At 61.7% G+C, this 26067-nt stretch overlaps 1 protein-coding gene across 2 annotated transcripts in view; it reads right to left on the bottom strand.

Moving 5' to 3' along the window:
* Window positions 1–776: 776 nt before the first annotated feature.
* COL26A1 (collagen type XXVI alpha 1 chain) overlaps window positions 777–26067 on the bottom strand; it is a 176478-nt gene continuing 151187 nt past the window's right edge. For both annotated transcript variants that reach the window (XM_030872096.2, XM_030872095.2), the window contains exons 4-13: window positions 22765–22826; window positions 17219–17375; window positions 14857–14955; window positions 14018–14170; window positions 12100–12183; window positions 10118–10170; window positions 6321–6356; window positions 5101–5148; window positions 3160–3244; window positions 777–2361 (exon numbers count right to left, since the gene is read on the bottom strand). In XM_030872096.2, coding sequence (XP_030727956.1) covers window positions 2201–2361; window positions 3160–3244; window positions 5101–5148; window positions 6321–6356; window positions 10118–10170; window positions 12100–12183; window positions 14018–14170; window positions 14857–14955; window positions 17219–17375; window positions 22765–22826 — 938 coding nt within the window. In that variant the 3' untranslated portion in view covers window positions 777–2200. The remainder of the gene's footprint in view (window positions 2362–3159; window positions 3245–5100; window positions 5149–6320; window positions 6357–10117; window positions 10171–12099; window positions 12184–14017; window positions 14171–14856; window positions 14956–17218; window positions 17376–22764; window positions 22827–26067) is intronic.

Raw genomic sequence — 26067 nt, 5'->3', positions numbered from 1 at the left:
CTGACGTCTCATCTGGGCCAGGCCCTCGGCGGGGGCGTGGGCGAGGGAGGTGGGCTGGGAGGATGGAAGTCAGCCAGACCCAGCCCTGCTGTGAGCGAGCCTGCAGGGTGCCAGCTCGGGGCGGCCGAGGATATTCTAGGGAGACAGTGTGGGGCCGGGGGCAGGGGGCACCAAGCCCAAAGCTTCCGGCTGGGAACACAGGGTCTTGCAACGGGAAGGGGGCTGCCATCAGAGCAGGGCTCCCCTGGGTCCCCTCATGTGCGGTGGGGTGGTCCCAGCAAGGGTGAGCTCCGGCTGGACACGGCCTGCAGGAGGCCCCGGGTGGCATTCAGCCAGTCCCCCACCTCGGCTGAGGGCTCAGGGGAAGGTCCGAGACGCTGGGCCCCCAAGTGGACGAAAATGTCCAGGACCCCAGGCCCGGGGCAGGAGCATGGTGGGTAGGGGTCCCTCCGCCCAGAGCCCCGAGCCCTCCCCACTTCACTCTCCATCTAGCAAAGCTGGGCCCAGGCCCAGCCCAGATGCAGTGCTGCTGGGTAGAGGGTGGGGAGCCTCTGAGGGGCTCCCCTCGCTCTCCCAACCCCCCGTGGGGCTCCCGGGGGGCAGAGCCAGGCCTCCCTGCCTCAGGGCCTTGTGGTCCCTTTGGCTCCCGGGGGCTCCCGTCGGACACCCCTGGGGCTGGGCCCGGCCGAAGCTGACCCGGCACAGCCAGCCTCCCCAGAAGCCGCCGCCACAGGACACCAGAGCACAGCGGGGAGAGCACCTTTATTGTCGGAGGGTTACAGGTTTCCCGCCACCTCTGACCGCCCCTCCGTGAAGACAGGCCTGCAGGAAGCCACGTCTTGGCTCCCACACGGCCAGCCCTGCCTCAAGGGGGGCAGTCGAGGCCTCAAGGGCAGGGAGAGGTTACCAGGGCCCGGAGGGACCAGGCCACAGCCTCCCCGGTGCAACAAGGGCAGTGGGGACGAGTCGCTCCTGCCACAAGGGGAGATGCACCTGGGGCGGCGCCAGCACCTGTGAATGTCTGAGTTTGCGGCCGTCGCTGAGACAGCGAGAGGAGCACGAGGGCCAGCCCAGGGCACAGGGGACCCGGTGCCGGAGAGGCCTCGAGCGCTGTGGCCTTGAGAGCTGCTCTGGGGCACCGGGGACCTGGGTGTCTGCTGCGGAGCCTGGCTGGGACCACAGCGCCGAGGGTGGGAGCATCTCTCTCCAGCAGGGCCTGGGAATCAGGCAGCAATTCCTCTTCCTCCTTGGGACATAGGACTTGCCGTGTAACGCAGAAGTGGCCAACCCTGTGGCTTCCCAGAGAGCCTGGGAGAGGGCGGGGCTGCAGGGATGGCCCCTGGAGGGTGCGCTTTTGCATTAAATCCTCCCTCCTCCCAGCTCAACGGGGTCAGAGAGATTGGGATGCGGCGGTGGGCAATGCCAATTCAGTTTGAGCGTCCTTGCACCCCAACGCTCCTCTCTCACGGTCTCCAAGTCCTCGTGACTGTTTCGGGTTTATTCAAGGTCTCCCTGGCCTCCGAGAGTAGCTACAGGCCAAGCTGCTCCCCAACCCGTGGAGCAGACCCCGAGCCCAGGCAGGGGAGTCGAGGGAGGAGGCCCAGGGCCCCCGCTGTCTCGTGCTGGGCAGGGCCCTGCCCTCCTTCCCAGCTGGAACCTCAGGAGCCGCCCGGCCCGACACCCGCCCTGAGTTTCCCCGTGAAGAGGGGAAGCTGGCAGGGTAGAGAGAACATGGGTTCAAACCCTGCCCCAGCCATCCCTGGTCTGGGGACCTTGGGCAGGTGAGTCATCCTCTCCAAGCCTCTGTCCCCCGTGTAAAGTCGGGATAACAAGCCTACCTCCTAAGGGTTAAATGAGACAATGTAGGGAAGCTCCTCAGACAGGCCCGAACGACGCAGGGACCCAGTAAATGATGAGTATGACGACTATTCTCACAGCCCGCCCGGCCCACCAGACCCCGTCTCCAGCAGGGAGTGCAGGTGAGGAGGGAAGGGACCAGGGCAGGGCTCTGGCCTCGGGCCCCTGCCCCTGGAGCTGCCATCTGTCCCCAAGGCCCCCAGCCCCCAGGAGCCAGTGTTCCTGACGATCGTCCAGGCCTGGAGCCCGGTCCCACTCGGGGAGTCCTCAGGTGCCAGTGGCTGCACAGGCCCCGGGGCTGGGTCTCTGGCAGAGTCGGGGCTTGTCCTGGAGCGCTGGCCTCTTACTTCCCGCCGCTGGCCCGGCCAGCGCTCCTCTGCCCAGGGTCGGGGCCAAGCAGGGCAGCCAGGGAGCCGTCGGGTGGGGGGCCACCACGCTTCATCTTGAGGTTTGCTTTCAGAGCGGCGTCCTGGCCGGAGCCTCCGTCAGGGGAGGCCAGGGGATCTGGAAGGAGAGCAGGAGGGTGGGCTTGCACAGGGCCTTGGGAGCAAGCAAAGCACCTTCACTTCCAGCCCCGCCAGCAACGGAAGCTCTGTGCCCAGTGAGGACACGACAAAGCAGCAGCTGGCTTCTACTCCTCACGCATCCATTCACTCACTCACTCATTCATCCATTCATTCGTACACTCATTCATTCATTCATCCACTCATCCAGGCGCTCATTTCATTCATTCTCCCATTTGCTCATCTATCCATTCACCAATTCACTCATTCATCCACTCATTCATCCATTCTTCAACACATGCTAACCAGGGCCAGGCTCCAGGCCCTGCAGAAGTGCTAGGGAGAGTCATGGAAACCTCACGCCATAAGGGAACAGAAGGTTCAGCAGAGAGAGCTTGGTGGGGAGACAGGAAGGCGGCTTCAGGGAGGAAGAGATCCCAGGGCAGGTCCCGAAGCGGGAGCTGGTGCCCAGGAGGCCAAGGGACCAGCCTGAGCAAAGGTGCCGAGGTGGGAAAGGGCCTGGGGTAACCGGATGACGGCTGTGTGTCACTGGACACCAGGTCATGCTGGGGAGGGACTTGGGACCTGGATGTCGGTCACGGGCAGCAGGGAGCCACGGAGGGTCCTTGAGCGGGGGTGGGACAGGGCCAGACTGGCAGCCAAGTGAGGGGCCACTGGGGCAGGGAGAGCAGGCGCCAGAGGCAGCACCACGAGGGCGGCAGGGAGGCGGAACAGGGGGCATTCGGACTCGGCGGCCGCCTGTGGGCCTGCCTGTCCCCAGGTCCTGGTCACCACGCACCGTGGATTCCAATCATGTGCTCCAGGATGAGGACTCTCTCGGCCAGGATCTTCAGCGCCTCCCGCAGCTGCTGCACCCCCTCGCCCTGGGGGGGGGGAGGAGGCAGCCAAGGTCAGGGCCGTCCCGCCTCAGTGTACTGTCCCAGCCCTCCCCACGCCCGCCACTTCCCTCCTGCCACTTCCCTCCTCCCAACAGCCATCACAGGGCGGACATCCCGGCGCCAGGGCTGGGGTTCGAATTACTATTCAGAGACACGGAACTTGACGCACAGAGAGGGTAACCAGAGTCCTGTGGCCACACAGCCTGGAAATGGCCAACCGGGGCTTCACACCCAGACCTGTCTGCCTCCAGCCTGGGCTCGTCCTGCTCCCATGGCTGCCTGCTGCTTCCTCTGTGTGCCCTTCTTTCCGGAAAATACTCTGCTGTGGGCAGAGCACCTAGTACGGGCCCACGGGTCGGGGGTGCTTTGCCTGTCTCCTTCCTGGCACTGCCCACCCGAGAGATTTCCAGGGTGGTCACCCGGGAGAGAAAAAGAGAGGGCAGAGCCACGGCTTCTGGGAAGCCAGCAGGAGGACGCGATGATGGCATGTCTGCGTTTCTGGGAGCCAGCCTACACATGGGCGAAGGACCTCGTGTGTCGAGACACGTGAATGAGCTGATTAATCGAGAAGACAGGTGACAAGGCCACTTTGAAATAAAAAGTGATGGTGGAGAGACAAGGCCCCGCCCTGGAGTCAGCAGCAAACAGGCATCTTTGGCTGGTAGAACATGACAGCTCTGTCATGACATTCAGATTAAGTTAGCTTAAAACAAAAGAAAACCCAAAGCAGGCTACTGAGTTGCAAGAGAGAGGCCTTCCCACCACAGGCCGTGAGAAGCCGGGCTGTGGGTGGCGTCTGGGATGGGGGTGTCCCAGCTAGGAGCAGGCGGTCCAGGCCCCCTCTGTCAGTACCCGGCTAAGCCTCGGTCCCTGGGCCACAGGATTCACGCCAATGAGATGGGCCGGGGGAAGTCGTGGGTATCCTCTCTGTCTCCCCATCACAAGTGACCCCCGCATCCACATCTTCCTCCCACTGCCTCCTGTGCCCACCACGGTTGCCCTGATTCCAGCCTCTTCCCCCTTCTCCAGTCCCGCAAGGACCTCTGGAATGTCCCCTGGCCCCAGCTTCACCTCTCCAGCCCAGCCCGCCTCCCGCAGCCATCCGCCTCCAACCTCTGCAGATATCCCCACCCCAAGCTTAGAACCTCCCTCAGCTCACTCAGCTGTGTGCCCACTGAGCTGGCCAGCCCGCTGAGCCCTGGCACTCCCACGGGACTCATTCTCAGCTTGCAAGACCTCCCCTGCTGGCCCTACTGCCTCCGCCCCCTTTATCCATCATCCTGGTCCCCAGCCTCCTCTCCTGGTCCCAGAAGGCGTGGCTCCCCACAGCCATGCTCGCACTCCATCTGTGCCCCCTCCCCATCCCATCTTGCCCTGGCCCCTGTGTGCTCCCAACCTCACTCTTTCATCGTCCTCTCCCACATCCGCATGCCCATGCATCCTTCAGTCCACCACAGCGACCTTGGGCACACCCGTGTGCCAGGTGCTGTCATGGGAGAGTCCTGTCCCTGGAGAGGGACGCCACGGCTTGAAGCCTCCTTAAAAGAAAGGTCTTTTCTGCAGGTCCGTGGTTCCTCCGGCCCTCTCCGGCAGGGTCTCCCCCCGACTCAGGCCCCAGGCCGGTCACCCCATCAGTGCTACCCCATTGCAGCCAACTTCACCCTGTGCTGCAGTCGCTATTCACTCAGCTGTCTCCCCCGCTGGGCTGGGACCCCATTCACCCCGTGACTGATGCCCGGCTCAGGGCTGACGGTGTCAGTCCAGCTCTGTTGGGTACCCGCTCTCCTGCTGAGACACAGCCAAAGGGCAGGAGGGAAGCACGGGCCCAGGGGCACAGTTACCTCGGCGGTAGCTTTCTCTTCCTCTTCCCCCTTCCCGCCAGGCTCGCCCTGGGAAGAAAGTCGTGCAGTCAATGATGGGTGTGGGGTGGGGCGCTTCTCCACCCTCTCCAGCTTCTCTCCCTGGGCACCCCTGCACAGCCCGGCACAGGGTTGATTTTAGGGGCTTAATTCTGTTTCTAGGGAGGGAGGAGTCAGGTTTGGAACCCCAGGAGCTCAGGTGTTGGCCCTTCTAGGGATCACATCCCCTGCATCTCAGGTCTCTGCTTCCCTGACTCTAAAATGGGGCCAGTAACCCCAGTAACATCAGCCTCACAATAACACCTAGGTGGCCACTTACTCCTGTGTGACCTTGAGCAAGTTACCTTACCTCTCTGTGCCTCGATTTTCCCATCTCCAAAATGGAGGTAATAATAGCCTCACAGAGCTATTAGGAGGATTAAATGAATCAATCTCAATAATAAGCTTGGAGAAGGCATGGCTTTGGAGGCTAACACTCTTGCATTTAAATCTTGGCTCTACCGTTGCCTAGCTGTGTGACCTTGGGCAAGTTGCTTAACCTCTCTGAGCCTTAGCTGCCAGTTCTGGCAAATAGGGAAAATAAAGCACTGTCTCATGGGGTCACTGTGAAGCTTAAACACGCTATGGATGAAGAGGGTTTCCACATAGAAGATGCTCAGCAAAGATCCACCCCTTTGCCCCCAGCCCCATGCTCCTGACATAAGACTTGGGCACGAAGGAGGTACCCACCTCCTTGGCCCTGGAGATAGGGGCTGAGACTCATGAATTCTTATTTCCAAGAGGAGAATTAGAGGTCAGCTATCTATGTCTCTATTCCTAGAAGGTTCAGAGAAGGCAAGGGACTCTGCAGGTCACACAGCACATTAACCCAGGGGCCCGGGCTCCCTGGAAGGGACCTCAGGACTCTCATCTAAGCCTTGCAACAGGAGGCTATTTCAGTCCTTACTTCATACGCTCAGCGAGGGGGCTCCCACCTCCCGAAGTCACCCCTTCTTAACTTGGGCAGCTGGCACTGCAGCCAGGTTGCCCGTTTCTCTCCCCTTGCCCCATCCTGGCTGGGCTGGATCCGGCCATGCCTGGGGAAGCTGGGGGGCTGAACTCAGCCAGGCCGCCTGGGGCAGACGCCCGCCCACCTGGTACCCTGGGCCTGTACCAGAGCCCATCGTCCTGGGGGTGGCCCATCCACACGGCCCCACACTTACAGGCTGCCCTGTCACGCCCCGCTCTCCAGCCAGGCCCTGTAGAAAATCAAACAAAGCAAATTAGGCTTTGCCTGCCCTTGACAACCTCTCAGTCCTCCGCTGGCCCTCCCCCTGCACTGGGCTCTGGAAATCTGAAAAATGGATGCGGGGAGGAGGGTGGCGCAGAGGAAACACGAAGGCCACAGCCGGGGACCTCCCCGGTCCTGGCGCCCCCGCCACTGGCCTGTGAAATGGGGCAATGCCAAGTATGGTTGTCACTCGGAGAAGGGGACCGGATGGCAAAGCACACATCCCCCCAGCACGCGAGAGAGGGGCCCTCAGAGGACGAGTGACAGCAACGGTGATCGTGAGGGTGCCTGCGTGGACTCCCCATCAGCGCTGATGCCCAGCCGGAAGGCTCCCCAGGGCCCCAGACCTGTGCATCCCGCCGTCCTCCAGCACCCTCCCCCGGCCAGCCAGGAGATGCCCCCCCTCAACTTCTCCAAAGTGGAACTCCCGGTTCCCCCCCGACCCACCCCCACCCTGCAGTCTCTCCTCTCGGAAACGGAAACGGCTCCACGGTCCCGCAGCTGCTCCCACACACACCTTGGAGCTAACCTTCCCTTTCCCTCCCTCACCAAATTTATTCCATCAGCCAGACCTGTCAGGTTCACTTTCCAAGTATGTCTGTTCACGTTGCCATTTCCTCTGCGCTGCTGTGGCCTCCTCCCTGGTCTCCCTGCCCCACTGCCGCCTCCCCCGCCTTCCATCCCTCCCTCGATAGCCAGAGGGGCCTTGGAAAGCTGTAAATCAGGTCACGGACTCTCCCTCCCTGAACCCCGATGAGTCCCCTTTCCACTGTGACGCAAATCCACACAGCAGCCCTGCAGGCGAGGCCCTGCCCACCTCCCCACCTCCTCTCACCCCACGCTCTCCTCCGCTCAGTACACGCCAGGCATTCCCCTGCTTCGAGACCTCTGCACCTGCCCTTCCCTCGACCAGGAACGCTCTTGGCATCTCTGTAGGACTTCCGGTTCCTCGGCTCTCAGTCGGAATGTCACCTCCTCCTGTCTGTCACCCCCTCCTGTCACCATAGGTCCTTTCCCAGTTATTCTCTATCACGTCTGCCTCCTGCACTAGACTATCAGCTACCGGAGGGCAGGGATCCCCACGTCCTTGTTCCTGTGCCCAGTACAGTGTCTAGAGCAACTGAGGCCCCAGGACATACATAGTTAACGAATAGCGTTCATTAAGGGTCTCCGAGGAGCCTGGCATTCTCCACCTGTTTTCCCCATTATTTCTCACAACGAACCTACCCAGAAGGGATTTTTATCCTCAGTTCACAGATGGGGAAACTGAGGCCCAGGGGCTCAGGGACTTGTTTAAGGTCACCCAGCTGGAAATTGGCAGAACCAGGCTTCAAACCCAGGGTTGTCCGTCCTACTCGAGAAAGTCGGGACCACATGGTCCCCTGTTATTGTGCCTTCTCGCTCTTCTTTGACCCCTGACTAGGAGACATCCCTCCCCACAGACCGCCAATTCTCAGAGGCCTCGACTCCCTGGCAAGGATGGAGACGGAGACTGGGTCATCAGACTGGCCCCACCATCCACCATGAAGCCACAGTCCATCCCACCTCGTGGCCATTCTGACATTGTCAATACTGGGACGATGGAGCCTTGGAACCCAGCCCCATCCCTGCCGTGTAGGGGCCTCGGTGGGTCCTGGCAGTGGGTCCTGGAAGGGGGCCCTTCGACACCTGTTCAGTGGGGCCCTGGGGAGCCAGGGCCATGCCGGGCACTGTCTGGTGCCCCTGGCATCCCAGCCCTGGCTACAGACCCTCAGGTTTAAGGAAGGACCACCACAAGGAGGAAAGGGGCCAAGATGCCGCCAGCCTGAAGACGCCCCAGGCTGGTGCCCGGTCACGCCGCCTCGAGCGGGGCTGGACGAGCAGCTCTGACTTGGTCCCCTTGAACCTGTTGGAATCTTGCAGGCCCTGGGTCCCCACAAGGCTGCTGTGGGCACGGTCTGCACAGCCACCCAAGGCAGCCCTGCCCGCAAGGGCCTGGAAGACCCTAAAAATCAGCCAGCCGGCAGGATCAACCACCCCAAAGCACCCACTGCGTTCCTGGCACTCTGCTGTCCTGCTGTGTGACTCTGGCGGGTGACAGAGTCTCTCAGCCTCCACCGCCCCATTGCTGCTGGGACAGAACGATGGGATCCCTTCGCATCGCTGACCTGCCCTGTCGCCGTGCACTTGGGCCTCTGGAGGAGCCCCACTGCCCCCAGCCCTTCCCGTGAGAGTATCTGCCGGCCTTCCACGTGCCCCCCTCCCCCTCTTCCTGCACTTTTGTCAGGGCTGAGCAGGCCCGGCCTGAAGGGAGGGGGGAGCCCCCAGCACCGGAGAAGCAGGAGAGACCGCACTGCTGGCACGGGGCTCCTGGCGTGTGGAGCTCGGCCAGACGCCCCCTGCCAAGCTCCTGCAGTTCCCGGGGCTCTCCGACCCTCACCGCAGTCCTGTCACTGTCACTGTCCTTCTCTCTCACCTGCCCCCACCCCTTCTCTCTGGGGCCTGGGCCTGTGGCAGGGAGCCTGAGGGGCCAGGAGGGTGCCCTGGGGCGCCCAGACCCCTGGCTAAGCTGGCCACCCCACCTGACTCAGGGGCAGATCAGGTCTGAGGGCCTCCGGTCCCCCCTGCAGCTACCCCCTCCCCCAGGCCCTGCCTGCCGGCCTGGTCTCTACCACACCCACCCTGGTTCTGCCCTACGCCGTGCACCCCACTGGCCCTTCTCCTCCACGCCGCATCCTCCTGGTGTGAAAACACGCGGGGGACAACAGAGAGAGATCAGGAGCCGTGGGACACGGGTTCTTTGACGTCTAGAACATGTGCTCTAGAGGGCTGTCCTGTGGCCCGGGCTCCGGCTGCGTCCTCGGCTGGCGTGGCTGGGGCCCTCCCTGTGTCTGGGGAATATTTGTCAAATGTCTAAAGGGATGAATGAATGTGTGGGACTCCTGAGGTCCCAGCACCCACAGGGCCAAGGCCCGGACCCACCTCCTTTGCAGTGGGAGGGGGGGCACCTCTCAGCCACTCCACCCCACCCGGGCCTGAGTTCCAGGGACCTCGGAGCCCTCGGTCTGGACAAGGCCCAGGGGAGGGGCTGCAGGAAGCTCCGTGCAGACATCCCCAGCCGCCTCCCTTGCTGCCTACACGTCCAGGACCCCCCCCCTCCACGTGACCTCCCCCCCAGGCCCCTGGGCCCCTGCGGCACAAGGCACATCCCCCCGGCAATTTATTTCTCTTTCACTCCCTGTGACAATCCACCAGGGAGGCCCTGTACACCCCGTCTTAGCAGCTGAGGAAGCCGGAGCCCAGAGAGGCTGCCTTTCTGCCCGAGGTCACACAGCTGGGAGGCAGAGCAAGCTGGGGTTCCGGGCCACACAGTCAGGCGTCAGAGTGGCCCCCGCACAGGCAGGTCTCCTTGAGGAGGGGCCACGGGCTGGGGTGGACGTTCTGTGATCCTGGCCCAGCTCCACCACACCCTCTGGACGACCTCGGGTGGCACTTGGGTCTCAGCTCACTTATGAACCGGGAGCCATGTTAGCACCTCCCTGGCGTAGGCGGAGTGGGCAGCAGACGGTCGCTGCTGCTAACAAAACCAGGACCCCACGCCTGCCTTCCCCTGGGGCCCGCCGGGACCCAGGTGGGGACCGGCCAGGTGGGCTGGCTCCTTCCTGAGCAACTGTGCTGGTAAGAAGCCTGGCTCCTCCTTTCCTGGCGAGACAATGTCTCCTCCCTTGCCAGAAATGGGAAAGACCTTACCTGGGATCCTGGTGCACCTGGGGGTCCAGGGGGACCGTGTGGTCCAGGGGGACCTGCCGGCAGAGTCACAGATGGTCACCTGGGGCCAGAGAAGCCCGCTGCCCCCATCAGCTCTGGAGAGGACCTTCCCACCCTCCCACCCCAGTCCCTGCCCTGGGTCTGTCTCCATGGGCAGCAAAGGAAGGTGCGGTGAATGAATGGTGGGGGAGGGGGGCACCCGCTCCCTTGGCCTCCCCTGCCCACCGCCAGAGCAGAGAGCCCACCTCCACCCACTCTCCCTGCAGCCCTGACATCACAACCAGAGCCTCATCCTCGGGGCCACCCCGCAGCCCCTCCCCAGCCGGCTAGTCCCCCAGCAAATCTCGAGTCTCTCCCTCCTCGGGACCTCAGACCTGACCCCTCTGAAGCCATCCTTCTTGCCTGGGTTACTGCTGCCTGACCATCTGCCCTCCACGCAGCCCCCCAGAGTGACCTTTCAAATAGGTCCCTCTCAGCCCAGCCTCCTCCACCTTCATCAGTCAGATACCCCCTTCTGGAAAGTTCCTCTGCATCCGTGCCTTTGCCGATGCTGTTGCTTCCTCCTGGAGCTCCTCCAACCCCTCCACACCCCAGCAAACTCTTTGCTACTAGTCTCAGGCTAAGCGTCACCTCCTCCAGGAAGCCTTCCAGGAACCTACCCCGCCTCTTCTCTAGGCAAAGCCCTGACAGACCAGCTGCCACCTCTGGCCACTGTCGGTTTGCATGCCTGCCCCCCACCACGGGCCAGGGAGTGCCCAGAGGGTCAGGCCAGGCCTGACGGGTGCAGCACAGGAAGTGGTGTTCCTGACTGAACTTCCCGAATGCTTGGAAGAGTGAGGCCTCCGTCCCCAGTGGCCGGCACAGGTCTGCGCCTCTTGGGCTGCTAGGCTGTACCAGTGTGCCCCCGGCACGCTTAGGGAGGACCCGCAGGAAAGTGTACCGCTGGTGGGGTGACGATCTGGACTCAGTCTAGCTAAAGGACAAACACCCTCCCAGCTCACTCCCAAATACCACCTTTTAAATGGGGCCACCCCGGCGCAGCTGCTCGCCCAGCCCTGCGTTCTCAGACCCTGTGGGATTCACTGATAGTAGGGGGTGCCGTTCGCCGTCTCCACTAGAATGGAAGTACCATGAGGACGGGGATCTTTGCTTGGTTTATTTAAGTACCCCAGGAACTTAGAACACTGCCCAGCTGAACAGTGCTCGGCGAACACTTCCTGAATTCTGAGAGAGTGAGTGAATGACAGAGAATGAGTGCCCGGGCCTGGAGCCCTAATCAAGAGGCGCCCCACCCGCCGGCCCCCAGGGCCTCTGTTGCTCGTTCATTCACAGGTAGAACCTGTCAGAGGAGACGTCCACACACCTGGGTGCCAGCCCCGCCCCACAGTCCCCTCCTCCCCCAGCGAGGGTCCCATCCCGTCCCCTCCCCACACTCCCCTCCTCCCCTAGCGAGGGTCCCATCCCGTCCCCTCCCCACACTCCCCTCCTCCCCCAGCGAGGGTCCCATCCCGTCCCCTCCCCACACTCCCCTCCTCCCCCAGCGAGGGTCCCATCCCATGCCCTCCCCCAGGGCCCTGCTCTCTGCCTGCAGGCCCAGGGCCTCCTGTCTCTTATGGGCAACGCCCCACCAGCTCCCTGGGTCTCCCGCATGGCCCCCACACCACCCGTGCAGACCCAGGCCTCCCCACACCCAGAGCATCCCTGCTCCGGCTCACACGAGGGCAGCCCGGGGCTGCATCATGTGGGTGTCAGGCCTTGTTCTGGCAGAAACACTGTGTCCAGTCCCGGGGAAGCTGCCGCCGGGAGCAAGAGGCCCCACCTCAAGCCACTGCTGGCTGGGGCAGACCCAGCGCCCTGCCAAGGCCATGACCCCCACCTGGGCCCCTCAAGGCCCCTTGGTCCAGGCCAAGCCCAGGAGGGGTCACCGGTGGAGACCAGACTGTGCTGTTGCCCTCTGTGCTCACCTGGAGGGCCGGGGGGGCCCCGGGGCCCTGGGACGCCCGCCAGCACCGTGTCCACGGCGGCAGAGGCCAGCTGCACGTCTGCATCTGCGGGAAGGGCAGAGCGGCCCGTGACCTGGGGGGCAGGGCCGGCGGGGCGGGGGGGCTAGAGCTGAGATCCCCCGGAGCCAGGGTGGGCATGCCCGGCCCCGCCGGGCCTCACTGCAGCCCTGGTGAGCAGACGCCATTGCTCCCACGACTCAAGAGGAGCACACAGAGGCCAAATCAGAGGGCAGGGGAAGCCCTGTGGGCTCCATTTAAAACACAAACTCCTTCCTGAACACTCCAGGCCCTTGACTCTGGCCCCACCTTGCTTACCACCCGGGCTGGACGCTCTTCCAGGGTCCACCCCACATACCCATCCTGACGTACCTGGCTAGCTCACTCCTGTGGGGCCTCCTCCAGGAAGCCCTCCCTGCCCACCCCTCTGAGCTGCAGGGCCCTGGGCTGCCTCCATCAGGGCCCCAGAGCCGGGTGGAGTCTGTCTAGTGGCCTGGGTCTCTCCAGGGTGAGCCCCGTGTGACTTCACTCTGCCCTATTCTCAGAGCCAGGACCAGACAGCCAGGCTTGGAAATGTCTGGATGGGGGTGGCTGCCTCTGCCTCTCCCTCCACTCATGGAAGCCTGGAGAGCCCTTCCATAGGCTTCATGGCGGGTGGCCTCCTACAGGTGCTCAGTCCTGGCCAGCCAGGTGCCCCCACTGGGGCACCCCCCACTGTCCCCAAACATTCACACCTGGGTCTTCCAGGAAAGCTGCCCTCCCTGGAGGGCCCCAGGGCTGGGGAAGAAGGGTCCTGTCTGAGGAGGGCTCCCAGCACTAGACGTGGCAGGCGGGCAGTGCCAGGTGCAGGGCATCGTGCCCAGGCCAGGGCAGGCTGCAACTCTCCTGGCCCAGGGATGCCGGCTGAGCCCTTAGACTCCCAAGGCACTTTACACGCATCATCCATTCTCCCCACTAGGGGGCACCACTGAGCCCACCGTGAGGGTGAGGCGGTTGGGTCGTCAGGGAGTTAACACTTTCTCCTGCCCCTGTATCTACTGAGGGCAGCCCAGGCCCCTCAGTCCCCTTGGAATGAGCCCCTCCCTCATGGCTGGGGGCTGTGTTTTTTCACCCCCAGAGCAACTCCATCAGGATGTATTACCACCCCTCCTCTACGGATGGGGAAACTGAGGCTCAGAGCGGGACACAGGTCTTAACGCTCAGGGGAGGGCTATGCTGCCGCGGGGCGGAGGGGGCAGAAGCACCAGGAGGAGGGGCTTGGGTTTCTCCGACAGCCGACAAAGCGGTCCCTGGGATGTCACCCATTCAGAATTTCAAGTCAATCCTGCTTCTTAAAACCCTTCACACTCCCCAGGGCCCTTAACCAAAACGATGCCCGCCGTGGGCTGCCGGCCCCACCCCCACCCCCGTCCTCGGGGCCTCCCTGGAACCGCCCTCCCCGCGCGCTGGGGCGGCTGTGTGTGTGCTCAGAGGCGCCCTCTCGCGCTAGACTGTAGCCTCTGCAGGCAGGAGGCTGTTTTGCTCACGGCTGTACGAGGCGGGCGGGTAAAAACAGAGTCCCACACGTCGTAGGTGATCAACACATGTCCAGTGGCTACAGTGAGGGGATTTGTGGAGAGGACACGGGGTAACGGATGACCCGAGGCCAGGCCAGAGAGCGGAGTGACCCGTGGGGGTCAGACCCCGGGGCAGGAGCTGAGCGTGGGTTGCCGCCCCACCCCGCGTCAGTCCCCCCCTGGCGACCCCGCCCCCCACTTGACAGAGCCAAGGCTCCCTTCACTGACAGTCCGCTTGCTTCATGGGGTCCTCTGGGGAGGGCTGGTCCCCCCGAAGACAGGCTCAGGCCCGCCCTCCCTCCCCACCCCTCAGGCATGCCACTCACTGTCCTTGTCTGTCGGCGGCTGCAGGGAGTAGAGGACGCCTTGGGGGCCGTTTGGAGGGAGGCCTGGGCTGCCTGCTGGGCCGGGGGGGCCGGGGGGGCCGGGGCGCCCCATCTCTCCAGGAAGCCCACGGGGCCCTGGCGGCCCCAAGAGGCCTGCAGTGGGGAGGAGAGGAGTCACAGGAGGGCCGGGCCTCGTGGCTGATGTAACAGAGACGAGAAGCAGACCCTGAAGGGGACGGGGCTGGCGAGGGTCGGTGGTGGCCTCCAGGCCCAGGGACACCCTGGCGGCCTCTTCCGGGAGCTAATAACATGACTTCCCCTTCCCAACCCAGTGCACAGGGGACCCGGGGCAGCTGGATGGGAGGTGAGGGAGACAGGAACCACAGAACCAGTGGGGGCTCCGGCCAGATGCCCTCTGCCCGCTCCAGGGACCTCAGCTCTGGGGAAGGGGCGCCGAGGGTGGCAGCCAGCCTGGGCCAGCCCTGTACCTGCCCTGACAGAGCCCAGGAGGAGCTGGGTGGTCTCTGGAGGTGTTGTTTACACGGCTGAGCACAACCCCCAGCCCCCAGGAGCACCCCCGGAAACCTGCGCCCACAACTCCAGAAGCCTTCTCTTCCCACAGCCCGGGGCGAGACGGAGCCCTAAGGTGCTTGGGGTGAGGCTGCCGTGAGGGGGGCAGTGGGAGGAAGTGGGCCTGGAGCCCCCCAAGATGACAGTCATTAGCCCCAGCAAGAAAGGGGGTGTCTGGGATGCCTCGCCTGCTCAGACAGGGGAGAAACCCCAACTCCCTTCCCCCAGTGGACAGAGTCGGGTTGGGGCATGTGGGGGTGTGTCCTTACCAGGAGGACCCGCTGGGCCCTTCTCTCCTGCCTGGCCCCGGTCACCTTTGGAGCCTGGGGGACCTGCAGGCCCTGGTGGTCCCGTCTGTCCCGGGGGCCCTGGGGATAGAATGAAATGAGGCCTGAGACACTGTGGGCTGACCTGCGCCCCCCGTGGCTCCAGGCTTGACCACCTGGGCTGTCCGGTCAGACCTGCCTCCAGGAATCCGGCCCACCTGGGGCCCCCCACAATGGGCAAAGGGACCATCACTAGCTCACATCAGTCATTACAGCTTGCAAACCATTTTTGTTCCTATTAACTTCTATGATCTCAAGAGCTACTTGTGTCCCCACTTGACAGATGGGAAAACTGAGGCTCAGAAAGGTGGCCCTTTGCTCAAGGTAGCAGAGCCAGGCTGTACACGAGTCAGAATCCTCTCTCCGCGTCCTGCTGTCTCCTTGCTCAGGCTCAGGAACTGGGCTTCTGGCAAAGAGCTTCCCAATGAGGCCTCCTTAGAGACCCCAGGAAGCCCTGAAGGACATGCCTGCCCAGCTTCACGGTCTCCAGGCCCCACGGGTGGGCAAGAGTAGATGGAGAGGCCAGAGTCCCCCTGTGTGGCCTGGGGACAGCCCCTTCTCTCCCTCTGGAAGCCCTGGGCCTGGGGAGAATGCTCAAAAATGCCTGCTGAACTGATGGAGGCCCTGGAGGTGCCGGTTTCCAGAGAGATTCCCACCTGCTCGCGAGGATTCCAGGGTTCACCCAGGTGTCAGCATTTGTAGGGTTTGTGCTCCACCTGGTGGCCATTCTTGGGAACTGCAGTCCCGGTAAGAAGAAAGGTGCCCCAGGAGACCTGGAACCCATTCCAGCTTCCTCCCTCCCCTCCAGGGGGTGTTGGGGCCTGGGTCCTCCAGGGGATGAGAAGCCCCCCCTTCCTCCAGCCCCCGCTCCCTCCTCAGTCCAAGAAGAAGGATCTGAAGATGAGCATGGGGCAGCCCTCTGGAAATGAGACTTTGGGGAGAGTGGCTAGAGAGGTGCGGGGGGGCGGGGGGGGACCCAAAGTGAGATGCCCCCTCCTCTCATAGCAGGCCTAAGCTCACCCCTACACCCTCCCAGCCTCCAGAGACTACAGAATATCTGATGCTTCCCTGGCCCCTGGAATGGCTACTGGAGGCAACTCTCCCACTGCTGGGGGTCTACAGGCAGGGAAGGGGATGGAGCGTGCTCAGAGCTGAGTCTGGGCAGGAGTGCTAAGAAGCTGGGGGCTCAGCCTGGGGACAGGAGGAGGGAAGGCGTCACCTGCAAAGGGCTCCAGTGGGTCCGAGAATCACTGAGTCAAAATGGCCCTGGATCGCTGGGCGACCCCAGGGGTCACTTTTCGGAGCCTCAGTTCTCTCCTCTGTAACCTGAGCTGTACGAGTTTACTGGAATGATTAGCAATGATATCTGTACAGACTAGGGTGATATAAAAATATTTAATAACTGGCACAGCACGGATACTGACCAGTCAGACGAGACCTCAGCCTTAAACCCTTGAGTTCAGCCACACAGACAGTGCCAGCTCACCGCCCAGGGTAAAGCCCCAGCACTTCTCCTGGCACGTGGCAGGCATTCAACAATGCTGACTACCAGTATTACAGTTATTATTACTTTCTGCAGTCCCAGGGAGCAGAGCCCAAACCAATGGATAGAAACTGCAGAGAAAAAACGTTTACCTCTGACTTCAAAGTGTGGTGGGAAGGGTGAAAACAACAGGTGAGTGGATGTCTTCCAACTTGGGTCAGAGAGTTCAGAGAGCACCCCCCAGAAGGGGGGCAGTCAGTAAGCTGCCCGTCCCTGGCGGTATACAGGCAGGGGCTGCTGTAAAATTGGGTGGAGCTGGGCTGGGGGCCTAAGTGCAGATGCTAAGGGGCAGCAGGGAAGTCAGTGAGCACAGTAGCTGGACTGTGAGGCAATAAGGAATGGTGAGGACTGCGGCAAACTGCAGACCTTGAACGGGATCTGCAGGGGCAGCTGTGACTTAGCTGCAGCCAATTGTTTCTCTTTTTTTAATTTTTTTTTAATATATATTTTTGGCCAAACCACACGGCATGTGGGATCTTGGTTCCCTGACCAGGGATCAAACCCGTGCCCCTTGCATTGGAAGTGTGGAGTCTTAACCACTGGACCACCAGGGAAGTCCCAGCCAATTGTTTCTGTTAAGAGACAGCCAACCCCAATGGCCAGATCTTCCGTTTTTCTGAGAGAAGCGAGAAATCCTGGTTTTTATGTGAAATCCCCCCAGGTTTTAAACATTAGCTCAGTTTTTCAAAATGCCACGTGGGCATGTATGACCTCCTTGTGCAGGCCCTGGGAGGCCATGCCTCCCCTGTAGGCCTCACTCACCGGCCGGGCCCGTGGGCCTTCTTCTTTGGGGCCCGGGGTGGGCGAGAGGGAGGGCGTCAGGGAGGAAATCCTCGTTCCAGGGCGGTGGGGTGCTCTGGGGGGTCGGCAGGTCATTGTCTGGGCCTAAGGGCCGCTCTGCTGCTTCCAGAAGGAGAACCTGGGCCGGAAAAGGGCAGAGGGTCAGGCCCAGGCCAGGCCGGGGACACATGTGAATGGGAACGTGTGCCCCAGGAGACAAGCAGCTGCCCGCTGCTCTTGGGACCACCAGTCCCCTCGCTGGAATGTTCTCCCACCCCTGCCCCCCTCCCCTTCCCATTCAGGAAGCCCTCCTGACCCTTGGGCTCAGGCAGGTCCCCTTTGGACACGTTCAGAGTCACCGTACTTTTCTCCTAGAGCGGCTGTCACTGGGATTAGACACTGGCTGTTGGAATAACGACCACGGTCACCTCCACTTCACCGGCTCCTCTCAAGGGAGGGACTGGGCCCGCCTGTCCCCCACACTGCCTGGCTCAGGGCACAAACAACGCAGTCAGGGAATGTTTGTGGATGAACGGATGGATGGAGGGAGGGAGGGAGGGAGGGGCAGAGGGCAAGAAAGGGAAGGGGAAAGGAAAGGAAAGAAAAAAGAAGAAGAAAGAAAAGAAGGAGGAAGAATAAATAAATGGGTCCAGCTTGATGCACGTTTAGCTGGAACTCCAGAGAAACAGAAGTGGCCGTGGTCACCCAGGGCCAGCCTGGAAAGCAACTGTCCTCTGCCCTGGAGGAAAGCAGGGGTCAAGAACCAAAAGGACCCAGGGCCTCAGTTCACGTGAACTGGGAGCCAGGAGGCCTCAGAGAGGCCCTGCTGTCCCCAGAGAGGCTAGCAGGGGGCGCTGCGTGCCCGGGATCTGCACAGGGCAGGCAGGCAGATGCTAGCACACAGTAGACCCCCCCCACCCCAGCAGAGGCGGCCCTGGGGTTCCCGGGCCATATCAGATGGAGCCCGGCTTCCTGTGCCGATCTGCCAGACAGGAAGGAAGAAGCCCAGTGTCTCACGTCCCCTCCAGCTCTTAGAAACCCGAATCCCGCGTCCTGCTCGAGTCTCCAACTCAGCGTGTGAGATGAAAGTGTTCTGAGTATGGAGCTGAGCACACCCCCGCCGCCCCCCAGGCCCCCCAGCCCCCCCCATTAGAATCACTGGTGTCTAATCCCGCAGGTTTTGCTGCCTGAAGGCATCCAAACTGAAGTCCCCCGGCCTATACCCCACCCCACGCCCACTCCAACGCGGGAGTCCATACTTCCCGGAGGGCCTAATGGGCCCCCAGGCCTCTTCCAGTGCCCCTCCGCCTGCCTGTGGCCCTCGCTCGGCCTGTCATGTCCCCGCTCCCCAGGCCTGTGGCCTCAGGCTCTGCAACAGCCCTCTGCCTCCCCCACCTCCACCTGCCCCCTCCCTCTCCTGCAGCCCCCGGTCCCCACAATCAACAGCAGTGCATGAGGACCTCCTGCAAAGCAAACCCCCTAAACACCGCCCATATCTCCACACACTTCGTACACAGGCGCCCGCCTTGGCCTCACCTGCGTCTCTTCCACCCGCTCTGCTCCAGCTGCCCTGAACTCTCCCAGTGCCCCTCAAGCCCAAGACGGCCCCACCTCCAAGCCCAAGCTCCTGCAGGGCCCTCCACCAGCCCTGCCCACAACCCCGACCCCCGGAAGATTCTGAGATCCAGTGAGCTGTCCCCTCCTCCCTGTGTCTGTCTGACCCTCTGGGCAGAAGGGGGGCCTCCCCTCCTGTGTGTCCCCTCAGCTCCTGTACAATCACTTTGTGCCCACAGCCAGGGCGGCGGTGGGAGCAATGCCACCAGCCCCGCCCTCAGGAGTAGGGACCACCTGGGGAGGGGGCGCCCTCCTTGCTCTGGGTCCCCAGAGCCCAGCACAGGTTAAGTGCCATGTGATGGGGGAAGCTGAGGCCCTGCTACCAGCCAGGCTGGTTTGAATCCCTGCTCTCCTACTAGGTGACCACTGTGTGACCTTGTGCAAGCATTGTGACCTCTGTGGGCCTCAGTTTTCCCATCAGCAAAATGGGGGTGATAACACTGACCCTGCAGGGCCACGGGAGATCGGGAGCGCTCAACACATGAGCAACCCGGTTAGTCCTGCTGATGCTGGGACGGTGGCAGGGGGGCGGGTCACGGGAACAAACGGCGGCCTTCACAGCACCCAGGCCTGGCTGGCTGGGCTGAGGCTTTGTGGCTGTGCAGACAGGGTCCCTCTGAGCACCCCCTCCCACCAGTTCTGCAGTGTTCCGGGGCCTGGGTGACAGAGTCTCTGAGGACTCTTGGGAATAAAGTGGCACCCCTGCATCAGATCTCAGGTCCCCGTCTGTGTTGGGTGGGTGGGTTCCTGACCCTTGAGGCTCTGGTGACTCCCAGGGCCCCTGTCTCTCAGCCCCTCTCCTTTCTGGTCCTCACAAGGGCTCATGAGACAGGAAGGGCCACTGCAGCCCCATCACAGGTGAGGTGGAAATAGAGGCTCAGAGACTGCAAGTGACTTGCCCAAGGTCACCCAGCAAGTAGGTGGTGGGGCCAGGGCCCCATGTGCTGCCTCACCCACCTCCCCACAGCCGGGCCACAACCTTGGCCTCAGTGGAGCTTCACGGAGGCACAGAGAAGGGGAGTGGCTGGCTCAGATCACACAGCGGCTCAGGGGTGGAACCCCATCTCCTGAGCCCTGGAACCCCCTCTAGGAAGGGAGGGTTACAATTCCTGTCCCAACTACTGACTGTCCACTGGGAAGCTGACCGGCCACGGCCAAGTGGAGGAGCTGGGCGGCAGGGGAAGGAGACTTGTCTGTCGGTGCCCATGATTTGGGACCCAGAGCTGTGGGTGTGAGGATGGAGGCGGGGAGAACTGTCAGTACCTGGCGCCCCAGGGCTTGGGGGCAGGAGGGTGGGCGAAGGCAGGGGTAGCTCCCTTGTTTCTGGCCTGGCTCTGGAGATGGTGGGATTGCCTCCAGTCAAACAGGGGCGCAGGAGAGGGCAGGTCTGGGGGTGAAGGTGATCAGTCCAGGGGTGAGTTGAGATGCAGTGTCTCGGGGGAACCTCCAGATGGAAATATTTAACAGGGAGTAGCCAGGAGCAGAAGGGGGTTTGGAGCAGCTTGGAAAGATCAAGGAGGGGGGTCAGGCCCAGCTCCCAAGGGGACCTGCCACCTGCAGCCTTAGCCCTGCACCAGACACCCGGCTCACTTTTTCCTGGGGCACTTCCCACGCAGACACCAAGGCCCACAGAGCCCACGGACCCAGGCAGAGAAGCCCTGGCCACGGTCAAGTTAGAATCAGCCCCCACCAGAGTCCAAGTCCTCCTGGCCTGGCCATGGCCAACCTCCCAGAGAAACTGACCCCATTCCTGCCGGGCATGAGCACACCAGGGCGGGCAGCAGTGGGCGTGGGGACTTAGCCCAAGAAAACCAGACCTTGGCCAGCCTCGGAGGCAGTGGCTCTGATGACGTCATGGCGGCCTGCCTGATTGGCCAGGACACCGCCCTCCTGTACTGGAGAGCAGCCGAATTCCGAGGCTCCTGTGACCCTCACTCAGGGAGATGCCCTCGGGCTGCCTCCCACTCAGTCTGGTCCTTGGAGTCAGAGTGTAAACTGAGGGGCAGGAGAGGAAGGAAGGCAGGAAACTTTGTCTGCTGGCCTTCCACCCCACCATCGCCCAACAGCCATTCCAGCCTGTCCCAGGACAAGAGGGTGGCAGGAATCTAGACGAGCTCCTAGGTCTGGGTCCTTTGGCGACTCGGGCACCGTGCGGAATGTAAATGGAACAGTCCCTTGTGGTCGCCTGGCCTCCAACCTCCTCCTCTTCCCTGGCTCCAGAGCCCCCTACTGTGTGCCTGCGGGTGTGCCCCAGAGGAGGAATCATGAGTGGCCAATTACTCATTTTCCCAGCTCCCTTGCAACTAGGAGGTGGGCATATAGCCCAGTGCTGGCCAATGACACATAATGAATCTGTTGGGGTGCTTTACTTCCCCCCACTACTTCCTGCCTTTGAACAAGGTATAAGGATGTGAGGCCTTGAGCTGCAGCAGCCACTTTGTAACCATGAGGCACTGACCATGAGACCAAAAGCCAATTCACTAAGGAGGTGGAGAGGAAGGCTGTGTGAAGAGTCTGGGTTCTTGAGCCACCAAACCAATCCTGAGACCACTAAGTTCTGGACTTCCTAGTGAACTAACGATAAATGGTAAGGAGTAAGTTGCCAGTGGCTGGGTTTCTGAACACATCCCTTCTGATGCCAAAACAGGTTTCTTGTCTGCAGAAGCAGAAGTTGCAGTGTCCAGGCCTCAGAGTTTCTGCTCTCTTATGCCAGCTGCCTGGGTTCTGACTCCCCATCTGGGGTCTGCCTGCCTGGTCCTGCCTTCGCCCACCTGACCCCAGCCCCTGAGCCCAGCTCCGTGCTCTCTCTGACCCCTGCGGGCTCACCTGGCCTCAGCACAGCCCCTGAGGCTGCGGGGCTGTCCTGGCTGCTAGCCTGGCTTGTGTCCCCCTCCCTCTGCAGGCTGCCGCCTCTCAGGGCCCTCTGACCGGGCTGACGAAGCTCCCAGGGGCCCAGTTCCTCCAGGGGACACTTGGGCATAGAGCAGGCAGGTGGGCAGCTGGAAGGTGATCCAGATAAGACACAGGAGCTGAGACAGGAGTCTCCCACCCCCTACCTGGGGATCCAGAAGAAACGCAGTGGCAGCCACCTCTGCACACCCGTCTCGAGCTACCTCTCCCCTCCCCCACCCAGGAGCCACCGAGCTCACCCCTGTCCACCAGCCTCAGAATGACCCAGTGAGGGGCCGGGAAATGTCTCCTTCGATTTCCATTTTACAGGGCAGCAGACTGAGGCCCAGAGCTAGGAAGGGACCTGCCAAGGCAGAGCAATTACTGGGACAGCCTGACGCCCCACCTCTGTAGTCCCCTGAGGTCTACAGAGGGGTCATGACCCTCACCCTCAGGGCCAGAGAGTAAGCCCCACCCCCAGCCCGCTGCCGTGGCCTTGGCCATGGTCGTGGTACAGCCTCTCTAGGCAGAGGGAGGTGTCAGGGTGGGAGGACCAGGGGAGGAATTGCTCACGGCGGGAGGGCATGGGCGAGGGCTAAGTGGGCAGGGGACAGCTGGCACGGTGCCTGTCCTCCCCCAGAGCTGTGATTTTTAACACCCCAGTGAGTGTACTGGGCCTGGGCCAGAGCAGGCTGTCAGCCTGGTTTCAGGTGCCTGGAAAATGTCCGTCAGGCCAGCCAGCCTGGGGACCCGACCTTTTCTAAAGTCTCGGGTACCAGAAGTACATCCCAGCATCTTCCCCAGCGTCCCTCACACCTGGGACCCTCAGCTTTCTTGCTCACCCCACTCCCTTCCCAAACCCCAAGAGACTGGCCCGGCCTAGAGAAGGTTACCCCGGGCCACTGAAGCCCCAAACAGCACCCATCCCTCAGGACCAGGCTGCTCAGTCCTGCTGGGCTCCCTGGGGCTGATGCAAGCCCCTCCCCAGCCAGCTCCCTAGGCCCATTATCCCCAGACCATCTGACCTTGGCTTCCAGCGTGGTCAGCCGGTCACTCATGTCACTGAGCCGGGTACAGTTCATGCATTCTGAAAGAGAAGAGGTCAGAGTGGAGTAGATCCTGGGGAGAGAGCAGCCCAGCCACAAGGATAGCCTCTGGTCAGGCAGGCAGGGAAATCTCTGAGCTGTTGCCAGCAAAACTCCTACCATCCTTCAGAGCCTCCTTACCCTTAGCGCCCCCTCCTCCATGCAGTCTGCCAGACCCCTGACCCTCCTTTCTGGGCATCCACAGCACAGGGTACTGTCTGTTTACTCAGTGAATTGTCTGAGCCAGCACCTGGGTTGCCTTGTCAGTCTGTGGGTGCCGTATGGGCGGAGTCTTTGTCTATTTTGTTTGTTCATGCATTTCAGTGCCTGGCACAAAATAGAGGCTCAAAAAAATACCTGATAGTTGCTGAATGGATAGTAAATGAGACACGCTCCCTGACACTGAGAACTACGGTCTGGGGAAGGACACAGGCAAATAGACACAGGCTGGTAAGGGCTAGAAGAACAGAACGTGCAAAAGAGCGTCATGGGGGATGTCAAAACCCATCTGGGGTGGGCAGTGGTCCAGGAGGGCTTCTTGGAGGCAGTGGCATCTAAGGTGAGGCCTGAGGGATGCACAATGACTGGTCAGGTTCAGCAGAAGGAAGAATAAGGGCTGAGGCCCCAAGGAGAACAGAACAGGGGAGCATCTGCCAGCAGCCTGGCCTATCCGAGCACACCTGCGGGCCACCAAGGCTGGAGCAGTGGGCTGGGCCCTGACACGGGAGGCCTGGGGGGAAGAGCTTGGCAGTATCCTGAGGCCAATGGGCTGCTGTTGGAGGGGGTGAAAGCCAAGGTCAGATTTGCATTTTTAAAAGCTCACTCTGGCAGCGGAAGTGTCCCATGGGTGGGAGTGGGCGGGCCTGGGAGCCGAAGGCCAATTAGGAGACCAGGAACTGTTAACCTCCCGGGCATACATCGCCCTGGGCTGTAATCATCTATTCATGTCTGTCTCCCCCAGAGACCCAGAGCTCTTCAATGAGGGAACAGACGGTTCAAAGCTGCTCTAAGAAGCTTTTGTTGCTCTAGAAGCCAAGGGGTGCTTAGATTCCTCCCTCAGTTCAAAGCCTGACCCTACAGGAGCCCCATTCTGGTTAAACAGACACACGAGAGCTATTAGGGTGACTCGGCAGGTCCCACTTGGTGTTCAGAGGCCCCTTGGCCACAGCGAGGCCCCCGGCCCCCCATCATCAGCCTTGTCTGTCCCCCATCTTTGTCGCTGAATGCAAACCACCTTGTAAATGTCCCTATTTTAAAATAATGGGTGTTCTGTGAGAGATGTGAGGAGACACCAGGACGTTAGGACCATGGGAACAGGTGATTCAGGCCGTGTCCTCCCCAGGGGCGCCCAGCCTTGGGGCCAGGGGTGCTGACAGCCACTTTCTGCTCACCAGCCCTACCTGGCTTTATGGGGGCTGGCAGGGGTCCCCTCACCCTCATCTCCCTCCCCATCTACCCTGGGCTCGGCCCAGTCAGTGGTTTATAAGCCTTTTGTAGGAACAGAACTCTTTCTCCCCCAATAAAACCTTGTCAGGAACCCCGATACATAAAAGAGATTAAAGACTGAGGCGTAAACACTGAAACTTTAAAACAACCAGAAGAATGTATACAGTTGTCTGACTCGGGGACGGGGCAGGACTTCACAAAGGATCAGCGAGAAAGGAGGCGGTTTTCTGGTTAAACATGGGGAATTGAACACACATGTGCCCCTCTAGTTCCTCCCAGGAAAGGGATGGTGAAGGGAGAAAAAGGTACAAACCACAAAGCAGAGAGATGGGCAGAGGAGACTTCGCAGTGAAAGGCAGCCGGGGGCCGAGTCCCAGGCTCGCAGACACAGGAGGGCTTGGAGATCAGGGAAAGGAGAGGGTCCTCTCTGGGCTCAGCAACCCGCCCAAGGGGAAAGGCCCACAGGCGCTGATACCTAGGGAGGTCCCCTTCCCCGCCCCCCCCACCTCCTGTACAATGGCCTCCAGTCAACAAGGCCAAACACACGGAAAGAGCCCCAGGGGGCTCTTAGTGCCTCCCTCCTAAATACAGAGGGTCCAGGATTCCTGTGCCTCTGAAGGAGGCCCTTCATGGGAAAGACAGACATCAAAACAAACAGGGTTCCATTTGTCATTCCATCCACCCTACCCTCCACCCTCCACCTTACTTTCCACCCACCCACCTTCCCATTCATCCATCCCCCACCCCTCCCTTCACCCCGGGACGCTACCCATCCCCAACCATCCCTTCATCCACCTGGAGGCACCGTGGCTCCCCGTGGGCCCCTTGGTGACCCCGTGCTGATCCTGACGGGTGGGTGGCAGGGCAGCATGGATGGGGTGCCTGCCCTCGCAGCAAAGGCCCAAGAGCATCTCATGGGAGAACAGGCGCTGGCTCTGGAGGAGGGCTGGCCTGGAGAACTTTCCTGTCTGAGCCTCAGCTGTCCCCTCCACACACAGGAGGGCACCGCCCCACCCCGGGGCCCAGCAGGAAGGGGGTGCAGGATGGCCATGGGTGAGGTGTCAGTCAGAGCCCCAGCCCCACCCAGTGAACATTCCTGAGGCATTTAGAGGCTGTGAACACATTTCCAGGGTGTGAGGCAGGGGGGAAGGCCAGCAGAGGAAGGGGTGAGCCTTGGGCCCTCGCAGAAACCCATTTCTGGAAAGTGTGCTGGGCCCGGACCTAGTTTGCTCTGGCTCCGGGCACCCTGCTTGGCCTGTGGGGAGCGGCTTGGCTGTCAGCAGGCACAGGGGGTCCAGCTCCCCAGCCGCAGAGAGGCCCAGCCAGCGGGCAGGGGCGAGGCTGCCAGCTCAGCCTCCCTGTGCCACCTGCCCGGGCAGGCGCTCTGAGACTGGGCGGGTTTCATGGTTCCCCTGGCATTCTGTCATCGACAGCAATTAAATTATGCATTTGACTTTCTCTAACTATTCCTCGGAGCGGTGGAAATACGGAGATGGGCCTGGTGGGGACAGTTCTGGCTGTGTGACTGGCCGAGGCCCTGCCGCCTGGCTCTGGGCCGGTTCCCCCTCCCTGAGACGCAGACTCTAACTCTCTGGGATTCTGAGGATTCCCACGTTCCCAGCACACACAGGCCCACGAGTGTTTCCTCGTTTTGAGGACACAGCGGCAGAACCTGTGTTGGGAATTCTCTGCCAATATATCAGAAGGGTGGATGTGCCAGGCGAACTGGTGTACGTGTGTGTGTGTGTGCGTGTGTGTGTGTGTGTGTGCGTAAGAGAGAGAGAAACTGACTGCTTG

The sequence above is a fragment of the Globicephala melas genome, chromosome 15 (genome assembly GCF_963455315.2).
Source record: "Globicephala melas chromosome 15, mGloMel1.2, whole genome shotgun sequence".
Classification (NCBI taxonomy): Eukaryota; Metazoa; Chordata; class Mammalia; order Artiodactyla; family Delphinidae; genus Globicephala; species Globicephala melas.
Note: the sequence above shows the minus strand (reverse complement) of the source record. Positions and strands in the feature narration are given on the sequence as shown.